The sequence below is a fragment of the Portunus trituberculatus genome, chromosome 12, assembly GCF_017591435.1.
Source record: "Portunus trituberculatus isolate SZX2019 chromosome 12, ASM1759143v1, whole genome shotgun sequence".
In the NCBI taxonomy this organism is placed as follows: domain Eukaryota; kingdom Metazoa; phylum Arthropoda; class Malacostraca; order Decapoda; family Portunidae; genus Portunus; species Portunus trituberculatus.
This window is the reverse complement of record NC_059266.1, coordinates 8,131,935-8,153,141: the sequence shown is the minus strand read 5'-3', so window position 1 is coordinate 8,153,141 and position 21,207 is coordinate 8,131,935. Positions and strand designations below refer to the sequence as shown.

The window sequence follows — 21,207 nt, the reverse complement described above, 5'->3', positions numbered from 1 at the left end:
TGGAGGGGAGAAAGAGCATGTTGATAAAGAGGGGGGATTTCACGGCTTCAAAAAGAGGAGGAGAGGCCGGCGTGGGAAACAATGGGGTAAAGGCGAGGGATGAGAGGGATGGAGGCCCGGGGCGGCGGGGAGATAGGCGGGAGAAGCGAAGTGGCGGGAGGTTGAGAGCCGTGAGCCGCTCTTGACCCGCTGCATCGAGGGTGTGATCCTTCCCCATGGCCAAGGCTGCTGTGTAATCGCCTTCCCTTTGATTACCTATTGTTTGCCTGTCAGGGAATATCTCCTTTGATTGCCTATCGGAAACATTTTAGAGATTTTTACACTTGATGAGGCTGCGTAGGTGGAGAAGGGCCGAAGTGGTCTCTTAACTCTTTATCAGAAAGTATGGAATATAAGTAGGCTTGAGACCATATATTTATTCTCTGTATGTTTGTTTGCGCTTAACTGTAGAGTAAAATATAATAATGATACTGATAATGACAATGATACAACTACTAGTGGCACGTTTCACAATGAATGATGTAGAAATTAATAAGAAATGAATGGGTAAATAGATAAAAGAGAGGCAAGGGAGAGGGAATGAGGACACGTGGAGAAAACCCGCAAAAGTCAAGAGGTTTCCGTCGGGACAATCACCCTCAGGAAATTGATTTACGTACTCAGAAAAAAAAGAAAAAAAAAAAAATACGTTAGCTTAGATAGACAATTAGTTTTTCTTTATCTCACTCATTTATTGTGATTCAGAAAGAGCACAGGAGAGTCTCAGTATCGGAAAATTGGACTGGAAGATTTGTCTGCGCTGGAGTGATGAGGCGAGTACGTAGAAACATAAATACTGCTGGTGGCGCAACAGCATCATCTTTATTTACCCCTCGATTCTTAGAGGGTTGGGTAACTCGGTGAAGACTCAAGTGTTGACCTGGGCCTGGTGACGTCACTGACCGCTCCTCTAGAATTAAGCTTCTTAGTCCTCCGACCTCCTTGTATCCGGCGGAGGAAGACGCCGCGGCCAGACCTTGCTCAACTTCGCCTTCAACAACACACCTCGCATCTCCCTCCTACTGCTCCGCGCAATGGCCGCCTCACCGATCGTCAGGTGCAGACCCTTGAATTAGCTGTAACTGTTGATGTAAGGCTTGAACTGTGCCGCGGGAATGTCGTGCTGCGTTGTAGTGGTGTAAGGAAATGTACAAAAGTTTCCCTTATTGTTGCTAGCGTGTTCTGTCATTGAAATGTTTGTCTCTCTCTCATAAGGACTCTTCAAATACCAAAAATGACTAGTAAAGGGTTTTCAAGGGTGTTATTCCATATTAATGATGCCAAACCTTTGTTAAACTATTCCTTGACTCACGAAGACACTCAGAAACCTCATGAACTTCTGTTAATAGCTATTTATGTGCGTAGCCTACAAGGGATACTCAGCTCTTACGAACGCATTTCTCATATCCCAAACATTCACCGTCTAATTTATTGTGTAACTTCAAGAAAACAACGTAAGATCACAAGAAAAACAAGGGCATAGGTGAAAAAAAGATCGATACCTTATTTTCCAAGAGGCATAAGACAAAAGAGCATGGCGAGGTATTGTGTGCCAGGCTGAGCTGGAGACGCGCCCTGTGGCAAGTGTTCGTGGCAGCCGCGCCCGCGGGTAAACACGTGCAGTGAAGAGACCACTGGGAGTCATAGCGCGCAACTGCCCACCCTCGCCGCCCACACTGCTTGTCCACGCCCATGGAGAGGCGTGTGGGTGACGGGGAGACGGCGGGACGCGACTTTCACAAAGGGTGCGCTCAAAAACCTGGAGGGTTCCCTGCTGAGCCTGTGTCTGTCCTGACGGCAGCCGTGAGAGAGAGAGAGAGAGAGAGAGAGAGAGAGAGAGAGAGACTTTCATCCCAGAGACAATTTCTTTTTTCAACATATACGAAAACGCAACAAAATATAAACAAAACGACAAATAACTCGTACAAATCACTACATTTCACTTGCATTTTTCCCTTGTAGTCTTTTACATCACGCGTCCTTACATTTTCCCACCACATTCCTCCCCTCTTGGTGTCCTATTTGACAATCCTTGACAAAGAGAGAGGCACACACTTAGCCAGGATTAGCTGAATGGTTCCTGGAGGTTCGGCTGAGGCATATCGATCTGAGGACAGGTCGAGCGCTCAGCCTCACTCCCACACCGACTCGTGAGTATAAAAGGCAGCGAAGACCCGGCAGACTCTTCAGTGCCATCCTTGTCTGACTCTTTGCCTATAGACTCACGCACGTCCTTCCAAGTGAGTGACACGAGAAAAAGAGAGATAAAGAGGATACGTTGAGAGAAAGAGAGGGAGGAAGAAAGTCGTGATGCGTGAAAAGAACTGCGATATTTATTTGTTTTACACATTTAGTTATAAGGATTTGTTCTTTGTTTTATTTACATTATTTGAATTGTAGTATGAAGTTTTTTTGTTCTGTGTTTGTGTAGCAGAGAGAGAGAGAGAGAGAGAGAGAGAGAGAGAGGCTATAAGGACTTTTTCTCCAGCAGGTGGATCATGGCAGGTCTTCTGACTCTCTCCCTCTTCACCGTCACCGCTGCTGTGTCCGCGTTGAAGTAAGCACTCTAGCAATGTTATTTGTATAGATGTACAATGGGTGTAGAAGATAACATGTCCTTCCCTTTCCTGTATCCTGCTCTCTCTCTCTCTCTCTCTCTCTCTCTCTCTCTCTCTCTCTCTCTCTCTCTCTCTCTCTCTCTCTCTCTCTCTCTCTCTCTCTTTTCGCCACATCACGTACTGTTCTATTCTTGTACCACATCAAATCTACTTGAAACTCTAATACTTTGTTAATTCTTTACTTCTTCTTTTTTTTTTTTCTTCTTCTTCTTCTTCTTCTTCTTCTTCTTCTTCTTCTTCTTCTTCTTCTTCTTCTTCTTCAGAGTCATCATAGTACAAAAACGTCTGAAAAGTTGCATTGCTTGGGATTGAGAAGAAAAAAAAGTCTCGTAGTGAAGGAACAGGGCTTGTCACGCGCAGACCTGACAGATTCGTGCACCAACTCTTGTTTCTTGTGCTGCTGAGTAACTTGACATCAACTTTTTTTTTTATATGTTCAAACGAGTGACTTAATTAACCAATACGTGCATGTTATTCTTTCTGTTGACATTCGGGATACGATGAAAAGATAATATGCATAGTAGCACCGAATAAACGAACAAAAAAGGGATTATGGGATTATTACAGTTTCTCCCTCTACAATTGCGGGACTAGCGCGAAAATGAGCTTCAAAAATATTTCTTTTGACATTCGGGACACAATAAAAGGATAAATTGCATAGAAACATTGAAGAGATAAAAAAAAAAAAAGTGATTATTATTCTTTCTCCATATACAATTGAGAGACTGTAGCGTGAAAATAAGACTAACCACCTTATTACTGGGACACATTTTTTTTTTCTTGAATTTTGGGCATTATTACACGATTTTACTGACAGTTGGAAGGATCTATGGAAGTCAGAAGATTGATGGCCAGAGTCTTCACTATTTCAATCCACACCTAAGTTTCTGAAGCAGTATAAAATCACCATATAGTAACCACAATTAACATGAAAACGCGTCATGGTACTGAAGAGGTTAAAAAGTAGAGCAACATATACTCACTTCTGTTACTCCTCGCAGGCCTGACGCTCTGCAGTGTGGCGCCTGTGACCCGAGCCGCTGCCCAGCCATCGGAGAGTGTCACCGTGGCATTACCTGGGACGTGTGTAACTGTTGCGAGGTGTGCTCCAAGGTGAGTGTGTCCCTGTGTCCTTATGTGTGTGTGTGTGTGTGTGTGTGTGTGTGTGTGTGTGTGTGTGTGTGTGTGTGGTGATGCAAAGTATGTTATGTTATAATTAAGTTTGTTTTGATTTCGTAATGATGCTTTGTTTAACCTACGTACAGGAATTGTAAATATCTATTTTATCTCATTATTTTTTGCTTATTTCTCATATATCTCCGTTTGTCTGTCTTTTATCCATCTATCTATCTATCTATCTATCTATCTATCTATCTATCTATCTATCTATCTATCTATATATATATATATATATATATATATATATATATATATATATATATATATATATATATATATATATATATATATATGTCTGTCTATTGTCTATCTATTATCTATTTGTCTGTCTGTCTGTCTGTTTCTCTATCTACCTATTTACGTATTAACCAATCTATATCTTTCTACCTGTCTATCACTTTATGATACCTATTTGTCCACCAGTCACACGCAGCCCCGTTATCTACCTGCAGCTTCACTTATAGACCCATATTCTAAAAGGCGCTGTATCTCTCACCATGACTATATTTCAAGGGCTACAGGCATGATTAGCTGAATTTTCAAGTATTTCTTCTGTTAACCCCTTCAGTACTGGGCACATTTTTACCTTGAGATTTCTGTACGATTAGACCCTTTTATTGACATTAGGAAGGGTCTATGGAGGTCAGAAGGTTAATGGTCCATTTTTCACTATTCTAATCCCCCATATAAGTTTCTGAAGCTGTATGAGATCACCAAATAGTAAGCAGAATAAATATGGAAACACGTCAAGGGGTTAATGTTGCAGTATCTTGTTAATTTGTCCTAGGACCGTAATAAAAACACCCTTAAAAACTCCTGTCACCCTTTTGAAAATAGTGTGTATCAATGTTCTTCAAGTTCTTTTGTTATATATATATATATATATATATATATATATATATATATATATATATATATATATATATATATATATATATATATATCTGTTTACCTCTTCGTGTGTCACAGGATATCAATGAGGAGTGTGGCGGTCCGTGGGAAGCTTATGGGAAGTGTGGCATTGGACTGACCTGCCTGAGGGACGCCCGAGAGTGTCCCTACTTGTTCAACCCTCGAGGCACCGCTTCCGACACTGGCTCTAATATATGCGACGAATACCTCTTTAACGGTGCGTGCCCACCTCCCCCTCTCTCTCTCTCTCTCTCTCTCTCTCTCTCTGTGTTATCATGCATATCTAGTAGGTCATGTTTACAAATGCGTCACTGCTTCATGAAAACTTATCTGTCAAGGACACACACACACACTGTTAAACAAATGAATAAATAATGAATCAATGAAAAGATAAATGAAAAAATGAATCGATGAATAAATAAAGAAGGAAAAATAAACAGAAATACATAGGAACAACATAAATAGCCACTGTAATGCACCCAATATTCATCTCCTTATTTTACGTGCAGCCATCGGTCGCTGCGTGCAGAACGAACAAATGATGCACTCCCCACACTCCCCGTTCAAGGGCAACCTGGTGAAGAAGATACTGGAGGGGAACCGTCAGGAGATGGAGCAGGAGAATGACCTGACGGAGTCCATGGTGGGGAAGAGACTGATGCTGAAGGGCGTGCTGAGAGGGGTGGAGTACTGAACACACCTCGCTGACATCCCCGCCACCCTCCCCCCAGCCATCCTCAAAGTAATGCTGAAGTTAATTAAGTATTTTGAGAAGGGTAGGATGCAAGACCCTTCAGTAAGCACTCAGTCATTTTTCTCCCTATCACCCTCACGGCCTCAAAGTAATGGGGAAGTTATATAACCATGCTAACAAGTGTTTTTTGAGATTGATAAGACACTTAAATAGCCACTTAGTCATTCTTCCCAGCCACCTCGCTCCATCCAGCCTGATTCTAGTATAATGCAAAAGTTTATGATGGTTTACTTCACAATGCTGCCTTTGTATCGCTCCTTTTTATCTCTTTCTTATCTATAAAACCCTGTGAAGCTCGGGAGTCGATTTTCCTTTGTGAATAACCGCTGGAAAAATCGATTTAGTGGAACTGCGTAACTACCAGCTCACACATTCATCTTAAACGAATCACGAGGCAAAGATTTCTATGTCACTCATTCATCGCGAGAACGAGAAACATCACTTTGAATAACACAAAGACCAGTTCTAATACTATGTGACCCGTACGAACTCTGATATGAAGTAGAATAAAAAAAAGAAAAAAGAATCTGACAGCCTCTTTACACAAACACTTTATCAGCCATTAATCAATTCGCCGTGAAAAACAAGAATTTCCACTTTATACCACGTAAAAACTGAAAATTCTTTTGATATACGGAACGATAAGCCATGATAAGGAAGAGTAGGAGTGAGATAAGGATTGGTGAGGCTGGTGGAGGTGAACAGGGAGAGACGCGCTGAGTTGCAAATCACGATGAAGTTGCTCCCTCTTGTGTCCTGCTTGAGCGCGTTTCAGAAATCACGCGGCCTCGATTGGTAAAAAGCTGTTATGTTCAACCTCTTGTATGATTTTATGCTGCTGATGATGATGTATAAGATTAATAAATGCTCTCACCTTCGTTTTTCAATTCAGATTAACAATGTGCGTCTGTAGCCTAGTGTTATGAAAGGACGTGACTTTGGTGGGAGTGATGGAAGTGTTATTCTGTAGTTAAGCAGGAATAAGATGGTCGTTGTGAAGTTCATATGAAACTAGTCAGCTTTATTCCTTCCTACCTCTACTATAATCAGACTGCAGTGGAAGATACAGGGGGTCATGTGTTTCCCCTTTCCCCACCTTTTTCTTTCATAGTTAAACAAAGAAGCGTCATGTCAGCACGATAAACACACATGAGGATCGACTCACTGGTCATGCATCTGTGTGACCTTGGGGAATAGTCCTGAGAAGAAGCAAGTGGGTGTTTCTAGGTTCGAGTTAGCTGTGATCCATTCATTATTCATGTGTACGTGGCATGGGCAGAAATTATCCTTTGAAGTTGATTTTATGATAGTTTACAAGGTGCATTTTTTGGGGGGGATTTAAGTGAAGTTAACACGTCATTTTGTTGGTATTGTGATTGTTTCTTAATCTTATTTTTTTCTCTTAATTATCCCAATGAAATTCGAGACTCGATTTGAAGCACATGACAATTAATTGAGAACAATTTAACAGAATTGTGTATCTACCACAGTCACATATGTTCATCACGATACAAGTCACATTGTTTATTACACATGCACACACATGTTATCACAAAACCGTACAACAATTTCCTTTTATATTTGGTATTCAGCAGTTCATCTTTTCATCGAAACTTTGTGGAACTTTTTGGTGTGAACTTAATTTGGCGTCATAAATCCCCTCATAATTATGTCATAGAAGCTACCACGCAGAATTTTCCTAGAACCACTCAAGTTCAAGGTGACATATACCATTAAGGTATATGTCACCATGAACACGATGTAATTCATTGTGCAAACTAATGGCTGAGTGATAATTGAGGCGCATTAGCAGTTAACGAGTGATTTACCAGGCTGTTAAAGGTATGAGTAAAATGAAATTCACCACGGCCGTCTGCTGGTTACCCAGCCAGTCTTCCCCTTTACGGTGAGAGCTCAGAGCATGAGTTATAGACCGATCTTCGGGTAGGACTGAGACCACAACACACTCCACACACCGGGAAAGCGAGGCCACAACCCCTCGAGTTACATCCCCTACCTATTTACTACTAGGTGAACAGGGGCTACACAGTACGAGGCTTGCCCATTTGCGTCGCCACGCCCGGGACTCGAAACCGGACACTCTCGATTGAGTCGAGCGTGCTATATCCACTACACTACTTCCTTTACTTGCCTATGTGTGTGATTCACCTCACCTCGGTCGTCTGCTGGTCACCCAGCCAGCCTTCCTTATTACGGAGCGAGCTCAAAGCTCATAGACCGATCTTCGGGTAGGACTGAGACCACATAACACACTCCACACATCGGGAAAGCGAGGCCACAACCCCTCGAGTTACATCCCGTACTTATTTACTGCTAGGTGAACAGACTTGCCCAGTTGCCTCACCGCTTACCGGGATTCGAACCCAGCCCTCTCGATTGTGAGTCGAGCGTGCTAACCACTACACTACGTGGTGTGTGTGTGTGTGTGTGTGTGTATGTGTGTGTAATTCACCACCACGGTCGTCTGCTGGTGTGTGTGTGTGTGTGTGTGTGTGAAGAACGATTATTTCAAGAGAGAGAGAGAGAGAGAGAGAGAGAGAGAGAGATGCGGGGATTGGGAAGAAGGATTTATTCTGCAATGATAAGAACAAGAATATAAGGCCATGAAACTTACACATAGTAACAACAGTATAAAAGAAACTCACATCCACATATCATCCGTAACCATACAACAATCGCATAAAATATTTATGATGACTCGGTATCAACAAGCTCGAGATAATTTTTACAGCATTCTACTAATCTGACAGTTGTAGACGCCAAAAAAACAGTTAATTTCTTCCTATTTCACTACATTCTACAAGTCAAGGAAGATGATGTACTGCGTGGTTATGTGTTATATCGAGAGAGAGAGAGAGAGAGAGAGAGAGAGAGAGAGAGAGAGAGAGAGAGAGAGAGAGATTATAGTCGTCTGGCAGCGGTGTAGAGCAGGCATCTCAGTAGCAGGCTAGTGTCAGGCAGTGTAGCAGTGTGTGGGTCTGTAAGATCTTGTGGCTTCTCCCTTCCATTCCCACACGGCAACATTCGCCACTTCATTCACCATCTGACCCACGGAAGAAGCTTACGTACTGCCAAACACTCTCCCTCATCACCTTAGTTACTCTCCACCATGCTACGGTCTGCTATGAGGTGGTCCTGCCTGGCGAGGGTTGCTGGGAAGGCCAACCTACAGCCTGCCGCCGCCTACTCTGCCGCAGCACTCCCGCAGCCCATTACCTCCCCTGATATCCACTGCACCGGGGTGAGATTATTGAGAGGGTTTCTGTTCTTTACTTGCCTATGTGTAGTGTAAGTTACCGAGCCGTCCTCTGCTGTGGTTGGTTAGGCATGACATGGCAGGGTTTAGGTGTGATGTGGGTGTGATGACTGGTGCACATGGGCGCCGTCAGCTAGGTAGGGCAATGATGACAGGTGGGAGTTGATACATTTTCTACTCGTTATCAAATAATGTATTATAATGTAACTATCACTGGTCTTAATGCGTGGCGGAAGTATTACATAAGTTATTTGTTTGGGGTGCTAAGATTTCCTTGAAATATATAATGAAAAAAAAAAAAAAAAATACGGCAGCATATTTAAGGGACGTCTAGGGTGCACAACTGTTAGCCAGTTTATTCTAGAAAAAGGCCTGTCATCATCCCCTGTAAAGGAGACGCTACTGCTGCTAACACCATCAGAATCTTCTGCATGTACTTCCGAGAGGTTGGTGTCCCACTTCGCCTTCGTACAGACGATGGGCCTCAGTTCGACAGCCACGACTTGAAAAAGCTTAGTAACTCGTTGGTGCCTGGGCTTGTTTTTTTCAAGATTATGAGGTTAACGAGTACGACAAGCCCATGTCATAAAATCTCTCACATCGGGGTCTGGGATTGCGCCTCTGCATCCCCCGGAGGCTGCAGCGATGATTGAAGGATATAAGATGTATAATTAGAATGGTAAGCTGATGTAGTAATGAAAAATAGACAATAGTTTGTATACTGAGAAACGTTGGCAGGCAAACCACTAAATCACTCAATTAGTAAGTGTTAGTGCTTTTACCCCAAAGTTTACATCTCTCTCTCTCTCTCTCTCTCTCTCTCTCTCTCTCAGCTACTGTATATGGGCTTATTTTCCATCACAGCAGTGCAGATGGATTTACGAGGGGGGGAATAAGAATGGAGTGGTTGATAAACATGGGACGTGAAAACAAACAGGTGTGGCATATTAAAAAAAAAAAAAAAAAAAGAAACAAACAAACAACACACACAAGGGAGAAAAAAAAATATAAAAGTATAAATGTTTGCCTATGAGACTGATACGTCACGCCAAGGACTCCGCCTATGGGAATTAGTATACATTCCTTGGCGGGACTCAAGCAGAGTACGAGGTGCAGAATGATAAAAGGCGAAGACTAATATAGTTGTTTATTATACGTATAAATCACAGCATTCCAAAAGATTGGAGATGCTTCACTCCACACTTCAGAAACACCCTCATGTTATTTTCAACTTGTAATTTCACGCAGAACAAACACGCGGGCAGGAAACGCTGACAATAATGATTACGATTATTTGGCGGCGCCTTGACGTAGTACAAGGTCAGGCTGAGGTAGAGTGTTGCCAGCCAGCAGGGCGGGTGGCTTCTGGCTCGCTGGTTGTTGCAGGGAGGACCACCACCTGCGTGTGAGGAATGATGATAATTTCGTTATAAATGACGTACTTGTTTGTGACGCATTTAATATTAATCCAGTAGTAGCTCACGGCGGAGCTTGGCGGGCTGGCGGTGTGACTGACTGACTGACTATCCCATCCCCTTACTGTTTTTTTTTCTTATTGTTTCTTTTCTATTTCCTTTATATTTAGCTTGCTAATCACCTCCCGCCATTTCTTTCAACACCTTAATATATCTCTCACACTTTGTCCCTTAATAAACATTCATTTCAACCTCACCCTCCCCATTCCATTCAACACCATAATATCTTCAGTGGACACAAGGAAGCATTCCCCCACACACACACTCTTTCTTAATGATGATAACGCTGCAACAACAATAACAATAACTGCACTTGCTGCTGCAACCATCACTACTATTAGATTCCCTAGCTAACACTTCCATTCCGCATGCCTTCCTCCTACTGCTACAATTTACTCATTTAATTTGAGAAAGTACTTGGAGATGCCCATCAAAGGTGTAAATTGAGGTAAATAAGGTTTATGTGGGTTCGGTGGTGTTATGGTGGCCGCTGTGATCGGGGTTGGTTAATCTTTCACTTTATTTAAGACTCAGTCACTCACTTAAGGCATTTGGAGGTTACTTCTCTCTTTTTGTGGTTAATTCAGGCTTTCTTGCAATCTCTGAGTCTGGAAACACAAGGGAGTTCAGCTCGGTATCCATATGTAGAGCTGGGGGAAGTGTAGATGTCTGTCTGTGGCCGTATTTTACGTAACGTAATTCATTTTGAAAATCGAATAGAGAAAGAAAGCACCCAGACTGGAATGTATTATATATATTTTTTGTGATAAATAGTTTAACAAACACACTCAATGTGAAAACTTTACCGGGTCTATTAATAACAGAGCGAGATCCGTGATTGTTTCTCACCAACAGTGCCACAAAACCGTCAAAATATCGAGATGGGAAAACAAAGCCAGACTGTCATATTACGGATTCTGAATACTAAAAATCTGTACTTTCTAGGGAAATAAAGAAAACGCAGATTGTTTGTCGTATAAAAGAAATCTTTTTTACGTTAAATTTGAAAATACGCAGTTAGACTCGATATTACTGAATGTTATTGCAAGGGTTGCTTTTCCATATTTTTTACGTCCTATATCAAACAACAAAGCAATCCTAGGCGTGCTAATTAAGAAAAAGTAATTGGTTACATGACAAAAATGTTATGTTAACGAGAAATATAAAAACACAGCTAGACAAGATCTTATGGTGGATGGGAACTTGCTTTACTTTTCTATTAATGAATATGATACCAAACCATACAAGCTCCACTAATAAGAGAACAAATCCTACTGTAAAGCCGAGGAAGTTTTTTTTTTTCACCATTTCCCAAGAGTTCTATCTCTCTCCTTTCCCTATCCCTTCCTCTGCCACCATCTCCATCTCCTCTTACACGGCAAGCCTTTGAATCACATGGACACGCCTGCAAAACACTCAATATTGCCCTAAATATGCGGGGCGGGACGAAGCGGGAGGTATTGTATTTAATATCTTCAATTTTCAGTGAAATTGAATAGAAAATATCCTGGTCAATAGTTCTACCCCACCTGGTCTGCAGTCCTCCCTGACCTGATCATACCCTAGTCAAATCAAATCCTGGTCAAATTTCATGCTCCCTGAAAAATAACACATTCATCTGCCAGTCTTTTGGAGGAGCTTATCAGAAAGTGACAGTGCCATGATAAGACTGGTTTGTTGTCAGGGGACAGCCGGGGTGTGTTGAGTGGCGAGATACTGACGAGTTGTGGGGGTGAGGGGCGATTTGTGGGGTCTGGTGAGAGGTGGTGGGATGGGACAGGTGGGGGTGATAGAGTTATCCTTGTTGGTCTTCTTTCACTGTAATCCTATAGGCTGCAGCTTTTATGCCTGACAAGCCCAGTTTTTCCAAGTGTTTTTATGTTGAATATTTTTTACTGTTTGCTCTCTCTCTCTCTCTCTCTCTCTCTCTCTCTCTCTCTCTCTCTCTCTCTCTCTCTCTCTCTCTCCAGGTGTTCTCTTTCTCATTGGATTTGGCTTGTCATCATTATGTTTGCCCATTAAGACCTAACACTGTACTTAATCATTTGTTTACCCACTAATTATATTATGGTTTATCATGCTCCCCTCGCTGCTCTCTCTCTCTCTCTCTCTCTCTCTCTCTCTCTCTCTCTCTCTCTCTCTCTCTCTCAGCTCCATTAAGCTTTTAAAGTATGTACTCCTCTTCGCCCCAAAGTCTCTGAAATTTAGTTAATCCCTTTTATATTAGTTATTTTCTTTGCATATATTGACTATCTCACATTGAAACCCTATAACTTCTACCATTAATATAACTCAACTGTGTGAAAGATAGAATGACTGTAAAAAGTGAAATCGAATATATTTTCTACTCCCTTTTTTTACCCGACAGGTGTTCATCAACAATGAGTTCCACAGGTCGGAAAGTGGCAAGCAGTTCCCAACAATCAACCCAGCCACAGGGGAAGTCATTGCCATGGTGGAGGAGGGAGATAAGGTAAGGCAGTGGGATTAGTGCAGAGACAAACAGCAGTAGTAACATAATGGAATTTGGTATAGTGAGTCAGCACATTAGGATTTAGGTTGTATCCTGACATGGTGTATGTGTGTATTTCAGACTGATGTGAACAAGGCAGTGAAGGCAGCACGGGCGGCCTTCGAGCTGAACTCTGAATGGCGGCAGATGGATGCTTACGATCGAGGGCAGCTCATCTACAAGCTGGCAGACCTCATTGAGCGGGACAGGGTGTACCTAGCGGTGGGTTTTGTGTGTGTGTGTGTGTGTGTGTGTGTGTGTGTGTGTGTGTGTGTGTGTGTGTGTGTGTGTGTGTGTGTGTGTGTGTGTGTGTATTTACCTACCTAGTTGTATTTACCTAGTTGTAGTTTTACAGGGCCTGTCTCCATATCTACACTTATCCAATCTTACTTTAAAAGTATGCACACTCGTTGCAGACACTACTTCTTCATTTAAACTGTTCCACATCTCAATACATCTTTGCGGGAAACTATATCTTTTAACATCTCTCAGACATCTTCCTTTTCTCAGCTTTTTACTATGCGATCTTGTGCTTCGGATGTCATATTCTTCTCTCAGGATCAGTTTCTCATTATCCACTTGGTCCATTCCATTGATCAATTTATAAACTTGTATCAGGTCTCCTCTCTCTCTTCTTTGTTCCAGGGTTGGTAGATCCATAGCCTTTAGTCTCTCCTCATATGTCATTCCTTCAAATTCTGGAACCATTCTTGTAGCCATTTTTTGTAGTCTCTCCAATTTCCTTATGTGTTTCTTTTATGAGGGGTCCACACTACTCCTGCATATTCCAATCTGGGTCTTATTATAGTACTTATCAATTTCTTCATCATTTCTTTGTCCATGTAGTGAAATGCTACTCCAATATTCCTTAGCAAATTATATGTTTCTCTAAAAATTCTATCAATATGGCTTACTGGTTGATTGTTTTCTTCCATCGTCACTCCTAAGTCCTTTTCCTTTTTAACTTTCTCCAGTTCTACTCCATCTCCCATCTTATAGATTCCCACAGGTCGTCTTTCACTCTTTCCCATTTCCATGACATGGCTTTTGTTCACATTGAATTCCATTTCCCACTTTTACTCCATTCCCAGATCTTATTTAGGTCTTCTTGCAGTATTTCACAATCCTCTTTTGCTTTATAACTCTGCACAGTTTCGTATCATCTGCAAACAGATTTATGTAGCTGTTCACTCCTTCTGGCATGTCGTTAATATAAATGAGGAAAAGTATTGGTGCCAATACTGACCCCTGTGGCACTCCGCTTTCTACTGCTCTCCACTTGGACTTCATATCTTTAACTACCGTCCTTATTTCTCTCCCTCAAATAATTTTCTATCCATCTCAATGTGCTTCCTTTTAAGCCACCCTTCTCCTCTAACTTCCATAGTAATCTTGCATGTGGCACTTTGTCAAACGCCTTTTTTAAATCCAAATAAATACAGTCAACCCATCCCTCTCTCTCTTGTACTCTATTTTCTAAAACCAAATTGGCTATTTGATATTAATTTGTTGTCTTCAAGGAACTCGATCCATTGTTTCTTTATTATTCTTTCACACATCTTGCATATTACACTAGTTAGTGATACCGGTCTGTAATTTAAAGGTTCTTCCTTCCTTCCGCTCTTATATATGGGAACCACCTCAGCTCTTTTCCATTCTACTGGTACTGTTCCATTTTCTATTGAGCATTTTATGATGTTGTATATAGGACTTGCTAGTTCTTCCCTACATTTTCAGTATTCTGCCTGAGACTTCATCTGGTCCCATTGCCTTCTCTTCATCCAGTTCCTTCATCAACTCTTTTTATTTCAAGCTTGGTTACTTTAATCTCTTTCATATAGATTGTCTCTCTATTACCCTGTGGCCTTTCAAATTTGGATTCCTTAGTAAAGACTTCCTGGAATTTATTATTTAATAGTTCTTCCCATCCCGTTCTCTTCTTTTAACCTTTCTATTGTTTCTCTTTGTCTAATTTTTCCATTTATGAATCTATAGAACAATTTTGGTTGCTCCTTACATTTTTCGACAATGTCCTTTTCAAAGTTCTTTTCCTCTTCCTTCCTCACCTTAACATATTCATTTCTCGCTGCCTTGAAGTTTTCCTTATTTGCTGGATTTCTATTTCTTCTCTACCTTTTCCATGCTCCATCTCTTTTCTCCTTTGCCCTAGCACACCTTGCATTAAACCAATCTTTTTTTCCTTCTTCTTTAGGTCTATATTTTGGGACATATTCCCTAACTCCTGTTTTGTATATTTCCAAAAATAAGTTATATTTCTCTTGCATCGTCTCTGAGTTTTCCATCTCCTCCCAGTTTACGTGTGTGTGTGTGTGTGTGTGTGTGTGTGTGTGTACATGTGGTTGCTGGCTGTGGAAGATGAAATATGGAAGATAGTGAAAGTAAGATGCTATTGCTGTTAATTCAGTGGTGCTATGACTGTTACTACATAATTAGAAGAGTTAGTTTGATTTACTAGTGTTTTACTGTACTGTACATAAGAGCATGATAATGGGCAGGTAGGCATTCCTGCTCCTAGTCATTAAAACCTTATTATTATAACTGCAGAGCTTGGAGACCCTGGATAATGGAAAGCCTTACACCAACTCCTTCAATGCTGACCTGGAGTTGGTTATAAGGAATTTGAGGTACTTTGCTGGCTGGGCTGACAAGATCCATGGCAAGACCATTCCCACCGACGGGCCGCACTTTGCCTACACGCGACATGAGCCCATTGGTGTGTGTGGCCAGATCATTCCCTGGAACTTCCCTCTCCTGATGCAGGCGTGGAAGTTTGGACCAGCCCTAGCCACAGGTGTGTATGCATGTGTGGTTGCAAATGTGTGTGTATCAAAGCAAGACTTGAGATAGTGATGTTTAACTTTACATAAGCACTTATTTTCACAATATGCTTTAGTAGTGTCTAAGGGTTTTACAGATGTTTTTGGACCCTGTATTTTCAGGCAACACAATTGTAATGAAGTTGGCTGAGCAGACGCCCCTCACTGGCCTGTATGTAGCCAAACTGGTGGCTGAGGCCGGCTTCCCCGCTGGTGTAGTGAATGTCATCCCAGGCTACGGTCCCAGTGCGGGCGCTGCCATCTCCTCCCACATGGATGTGGACAAGGTGGCCTTCACAGGCTCCACTGAGGTGAGTGCACTGAACACAATGGCTTGCACTTTAAATGCCAAATCAGAAGCAGCTCGATGAAAGAATTAAAGCTGATCCTCTTTTACTTTATTTTCCATCTGATAAGGTGAATGTCAATCTGCATTAGTAAATCCATATAAAAGAAATTAATTTTCAATAGTTTATTTTTATTGCTTTGAATTACTTAATATTACTGGCACCGTAACCCTGACCTGTGTTTCTGGCAGATTGGACAACTGGTGCAGCAAGCGGCCGGTGCCAGCAACCTGAAGAAGGTCACCCTGGAGCTGGGCGGCAAGAGTCCCAACATTGTGTTCAAGGATGCAGACCTAGACCATGCTGTGGAGACCTCCCACTTTGGCCTCTTCTTCAACCAGGTGAGGCTGCACTACCAGCAGGGAAGGAGCTCATGAAGTGAAGGCCAGCATCTCTATTTTCACTAAGACATTTTCACCCTCACCTAGCAAGAGGAATGGAAATATTGTAGGGTAGGGAGCAGTGTGCATTAAGGGTGTGTGGTACTTACAGCCCCCTCTCTCTCTCTCTCTCCCTGTAGGGCCAGTGCTGCTGTGCTGGTTCCAGAATCTTTGTAGAGGATGCTGTGTATGATGAGTTTGTGGAGCGCAGTGTTGAGCGAGCCAAGGTGCGCACAGTGGGTAACCCTTTTGACCTGACCACAGAGCAGGGACCCCAGGTGAGTGACGAGTTGTTACGCAGGTGAAGTCAACTGAAATGTTAAATTCTCTTGACACATGTTTTCTTGCTTTTTAAAAACTTGAGACTTCTTGTTGTTAGGTGGATGGAGAGCAGATGAACAAGATCCTGGAGCTTATTGAGTCTGGCAAGAAGGAAGGCGCCAAGATGTGTGTGGGAGGAAACCGCAAGGGAGACAAAGGATATTACATTGAGCCAACAGTGTTCGCTGACGTGGAGGACCACATGCGCATTGCTGAAGAGGAGGTGAGGCTCTAGTTTACTTACTGACACTTTTAACTTGACATTTTGATTGTCACTTCTGCTCTAGCATAACTCTCAAAGTAATAGGAGAGGACTCAAGCTGGCAAATTTTCAGTGTTTGCAAGCTGGTTTTATTCAGGAGTGGGTCAGCATTGTCTTGCCGCTCTTGCGGTACAGAATAGTTGTCTCTTAAACACCATATTATGATGTATTTATTGATTTACTATGCTTTTACTCCTTCCAGTATTTTTATTATTTTATTGTGGTACTTCTTTATTGTTACTTGAGTTTATACAACTAACATCATTATATAGAGGAAAATATAGTTGCTTGGTGTCTAGCTCTTTAATTATTACATTTCAATTTTTTTTTTTTTTTTTATAAAACTACAATGGGAGTTTGGGTTCTCTCCTATTGTCATACCTCTTGATTTTCATGACAGCATCTTGTCTTTGCCTGGTTTCGATGATCCAGGTTATTAATATGAAGCATTGAGTGACAAAGATGTTGTTGGGCAGATCTTTGGGCCGGTGCAGCAGATCTTCAGGTTTAAGGATATGAATGAGGTGATCAAGCGTGCCAATGCCACCAAATATGGGCTGGCAGCGGCAGTGTTCACCCGAGATCTGGATAAGGCAAATGTCTTTGCCCACGGGCTGCGGGCTGGCACTGTCTGGTGAGTCCAGTTATTCACTCTTTGGTTGATGGAGTTAAAATTCATTCTTCCTTTGTACTATTGAGCCACTGTTTATAAAGGTGACAAAGGAACTGCTAGAGGATGTGGGGTTTCCTATATCCCTATAGCATCAATGAGACAAGTATTGTTATTGTTTATTGTTTCCAGGATTAACTGCTATGACGTCCTCAACGCCCAGACACCCTTTGGAGGATACAAGGCGTCCGGCCAAGGAAGGGAGAACTCAGAGTATGCACTGAGGAACTACTACGAGGTGAAGGGTGTCATCACAAAGCTGCCCGTCAAGAACTCTTAAGGTCAGCAGCCATTTGTCTTGGGAAGGTAGCAGCATGATGCACTGGGCACCACTTGTGTAGAAGGAATTGGTGATGGAAGTAAAACTAATCAAGTTAAATGAGGAAACTTTATTTTTTAGTTTTTCAGTGTTTTTGTGTGTGTGTGCATTTGTGTGTGAACAGTGTAGGGCTGCCCTCAGCCCAGTCTGTTTGTCCTTATATTGGTAACCCTCTGAATACAGACCAGATAGTTTTGTCTATGAATAGTGATAGATGGTATCTTCATAGATAGTTACACAAAAGTTAGGCATAGTATCTGCCAGTATTTATTTACAAATAATAGACTCTACATATATATCTTTATTTTCTTAATTCTATAGCAGTTTACCTATCAATGAAATGTGTTGACATTAGAAATCACCTTTTAATTTATCAATTAATTACAATAATGATTACTATTTCAAGGGGCAAAATTTGAATAGTATTGAAGTGTTAATGTACTACACTGGTTAAAAATTTCATTGATAGGAAACTACTTCCACCAAATAAAAATTCACCAAGTCACACTTGCTAAAAGGAAAGTTTTACATTAAAATCTATCTTTCATTCAAGTAAATAAAATAAAGGCTGAATAATGCCCTGGGGAGAGGGGAAGGAGAGATTGCCAGGCAGCTTGCAGTCTACGCATGGCATCATAGCAACACTCCCTCAGTATGGCACTTATTCAACTACACCACATTCACTCACATACACACACTACACTAAATACCGTCTTTGGTACTATGACACAGAATTGCGCACACAGTTCACTCTGGCAACTTGCTGGAGCATGAAGTTGTTTGAGAGTGGTTTGGAGGCACATGAATTTGTCTGCGAGCACAACTAGACCAACATACACATCCACTGCAGGTAGTGGTGAGGCTGAGTGTAAGTGGGGTAACAGGATAGGTGTGGGTGTGGGTGAGTGGAGGTGGAAAGGTCTTGTGTGTGAAGGAGGAAGTGATGGGATGCTTGGAGACAATTAGTTGCATACACCTATAATTATTTTTTGTTGCTAATATTTTGACTGTGGTATGCATGTGGTTAACACTTTAACACTAAGGACCATGTAACATAAAATTGCCTCATTTGTCAGTGAATGAGTTGTAGGAGAGGAAGTAGTGGTGAAGCATCCATCACAAGCTGTGTAAATGCTGAGGTGCAAGTCTTGTGCAGTGTGCTTTGTAGATGGATACTGATCTATGTTTCTCCAGTTCTATGTGAGTTAATTCCTTCCTTCACTAACAACACATTTTCCATTAGCTGCCCCACTAGAGCCTTCACACAATCCTCACACACCACTATAGTTTCTTCTAGTCCATTAGTAGCACAGCATTCATTCCTGATTATACTGCACACCTATCTGTATGGTAACTTAATGCCTTCCTTAGTCTACATTAACCACAACAGCACAGGTTACCAAGGCCTTCTATGACCTCTTTGTCTGTTACAGCCTCTAGCATGCATCTTGGCAGACACAAGTTTTCCCAAACACTCCCAATGAGTCTTATCTAGAATGTATATATGCACCATTGAGCCTAGGTATGTCCAGCTATGATGTGTCAGCTAAGTCACAATTTTGAATGGTTTTCTATCCACTTGAAGGATTCCAAAAATATGCTGCAAGAAACACTTCAGCTTTCTATCTAAAATAGGCTTTGTGAATTGTGTGGCTGGAAATCTAGAAATCTGTAACAATATAAAAATATCAGGTCACCATGAGTCAGGCACTGGCTAAGCAGCAAGCAGGGCTGCCGGCACCCGCTGAGTGAATGGCCAAGGGATAAATACTGAAAGGATGAAGTGTGAATGAAAACTCAATAAATTAGGAAAATCATGTAAAAATGGGACAAAACTTGTAGTGTCTTATGACAAATGTTTCATGAAGTAAATGAATGAGTGTAGGTTTAGTATGATGGTGCAAGGTCCTTCATGGCATGGCTAGCCTTCTATGGCAGGGGTGTCTGAGCTTTGTATGGCAGAGAAGCATCTAGTCTAGACATTTATGGCAGAGAAGCCAGTCCTCAGCCAAAAAGGAAATGGCAGGGAGGGAAGTAAGTGATCAAGGTCAACTATGGCAGAAGTGCATGCATTTGTGGTGGAGGGATGTTTTGATGAATAATTAGTGGCTTGAGGTGAGTGAGTGAGTGTGATGGAATCCTGCAAGAGTTGTGACACTTCGTCCCTTGCATGGACTGACTTATTGCGACTGCTCAGGAAAGATGATTTTGTGAGAACCGTTGTGGTGGTGGTGCTTTAGCCTAAGACAGGGTTGAAAGAGCAGCCGAAAGCTGTAACTTCCGACTGTTCTCCTCAGCCATTTTTTGCCGGCCCTCTGTGACCTGTAGAGCACGCATGAGCTGGGCATTTTCTAGGTAGAGTTCCTTGACCAGGGAGTCACTACGGCTGGCCTTGCTCAGCTGTGTGGGAGAGTTCACATGAGGAGGGAACCTTTGTTATTGTAAACAGTAGCAAACTAAATTATGTAGGCATTGATAATGGTGTACAGTCTCTTTCCAAACCACAGGCAATCCACCACCATTATACTTAGTACTTTTGCTTCCTTAGGACATGGTAGCACTGCAGTAATTAACAGGCTAGTTCTCAGTTGCTGAAGAGCCACAGAGAGATTGTTCCAATGAGTCATGGCAAGCCTCCAGTTAACAAAATTGCCTAGGTTGACTCCCTGATGTGTTAAAAGTAATGTATTTTCTTACCTGGTCCTTGTACTTAGCGATGTGCTGGCCGAGCATCTGTTGTGTGGCTGCCATCATACTCTCCAGGTTCTGTACCTCGGCTGCATGTTGTGCTCGTGTCACTGAAACACAATAATATTAATTAATATAACTCCCCACTCAAACACTGCTAAACACAATATTAATATAACTCCCTGCTCAAACACTGCTACTCTCTTTATTTGTATAAACCTTGTCTCTGGTAGTGTATGGCTGCACACCCAATGCTTTCTGTATCTAATCGTTTAATTTTACCTGCAGGAACTAATGGAAACACATGTCCTCCTGGCCTCACCTGTCAGGATGTGGTGGGCATGGACATGATGGTGCCTCAGTGCTGTCTCCAGGAACTTGAGGCGGTCCTGGCACTGCCTGAGCTGGGTGCGGAGACTCACCTTGATGGTCTCCTCCCCAACGCTGCCAAATTCCTGCTGGGATAGGGAGGGAAAAGGGTTAATGATGGGGCATTGGAGGCAGATATCTATGTAAAAATTTTCCTCTTTTTCATGGTGATACTTCTCTACAGATTCATACATTTTCTACTGAAAGTAAATAGTCTTTCATTATTCTACCGTGTATCTCTTCATCCT

General features: G+C 42.0%; 3 protein-coding genes and 1 long non-coding RNA gene across 7 annotated transcripts in view; 2 read left to right on the top strand and 2 right to left on the bottom strand.

Moving 5' to 3' along the window:
* Window positions 1–973: 973 nt before the first annotated feature.
* On the top strand, window positions 974–6,380 carry LOC123502577 (serine protease HTRA3-like). 4 transcript variants are annotated; one of them, XM_045251728.1, is made up of 5 exons: window positions 974–1,096; window positions 2,531–2,596; window positions 3,659–3,770; window positions 4,806–4,965; window positions 5,258–6,380. In XM_045251728.1, exons 1-5 carry the CDS (start codon window positions 1,074–1,076, stop codon window positions 5,440–5,442), a joined length of 546 nt encoding a protein of 181 aa, XP_045107663.1. In that variant the 5' UTR covers window positions 974–1,073; the 3' UTR covers window positions 5,443–6,380. The 4 variants fall into 4 exon arrangements, with proteins under 4 accessions (XP_045107663.1, XP_045107662.1, XP_045107664.1 ...); XM_045251727.1 differs by having other exon boundaries at window positions 1,007–1,096; window positions 2,528–2,596; XM_045251729.1 differs by lacking the exon at window positions 974–1,096 and adding an exon at window positions 2,197–2,279 and having other exon boundaries at window positions 2,528–2,596.
* A 2,079-nt stretch (window positions 6,381–8,459) lies between these two features.
* LOC123502888 (aldehyde dehydrogenase, mitochondrial-like) lies at window positions 8,460–21,184 on the top strand. The gene is made up of 11 exons (XM_045252177.1): window positions 8,460–8,764; window positions 12,623–12,727; window positions 12,848–12,988; window positions 15,332–15,578; window positions 15,727–15,914; window positions 16,142–16,291; window positions 16,471–16,608; window positions 16,710–16,874; window positions 17,390–17,547; window positions 17,716–17,864; window positions 20,879–21,184. The coding sequence occupies exons 1-10, from the start codon at window positions 8,633–8,635 to the stop codon at window positions 17,861–17,863; spliced, it is 1,572 nt and encodes a 523-aa protein (XP_045108112.1). The 5' UTR covers window positions 8,460–8,632; the 3' UTR covers window position 17,864; window positions 20,879–21,184.
* Window positions 9,912–10,920, bottom strand: LOC123502892. The gene is made up of 2 exons (XR_006674256.1): window positions 10,797–10,920; window positions 9,912–10,178 (listed from the first exon to the last, which is right to left on the bottom strand). It is a non-coding gene; the product is annotated as an uncharacterized LOC123502892 (long non-coding RNA).
* LOC123502628 (ninein-like) overlaps window positions 17,958–21,207 on the bottom strand; it is a 39,934-nt gene continuing 36,684 nt past the window's right edge. Inside the window, exons 29-31 of the mRNA XM_045251794.1 lie at window positions 20,913–21,156; window positions 20,600–20,700; window positions 17,958–20,302 (exon numbers count right to left, since the gene is read on the bottom strand). Of these exons, the coding sequence (XP_045107729.1) occupies window positions 20,144–20,302; window positions 20,600–20,700; window positions 20,913–21,156 (504 nt within the window). The 3' untranslated portion in view covers window positions 17,958–20,143. The remainder of the gene's footprint in view (window positions 20,303–20,599; window positions 20,701–20,912; window positions 21,157–21,207) is intronic.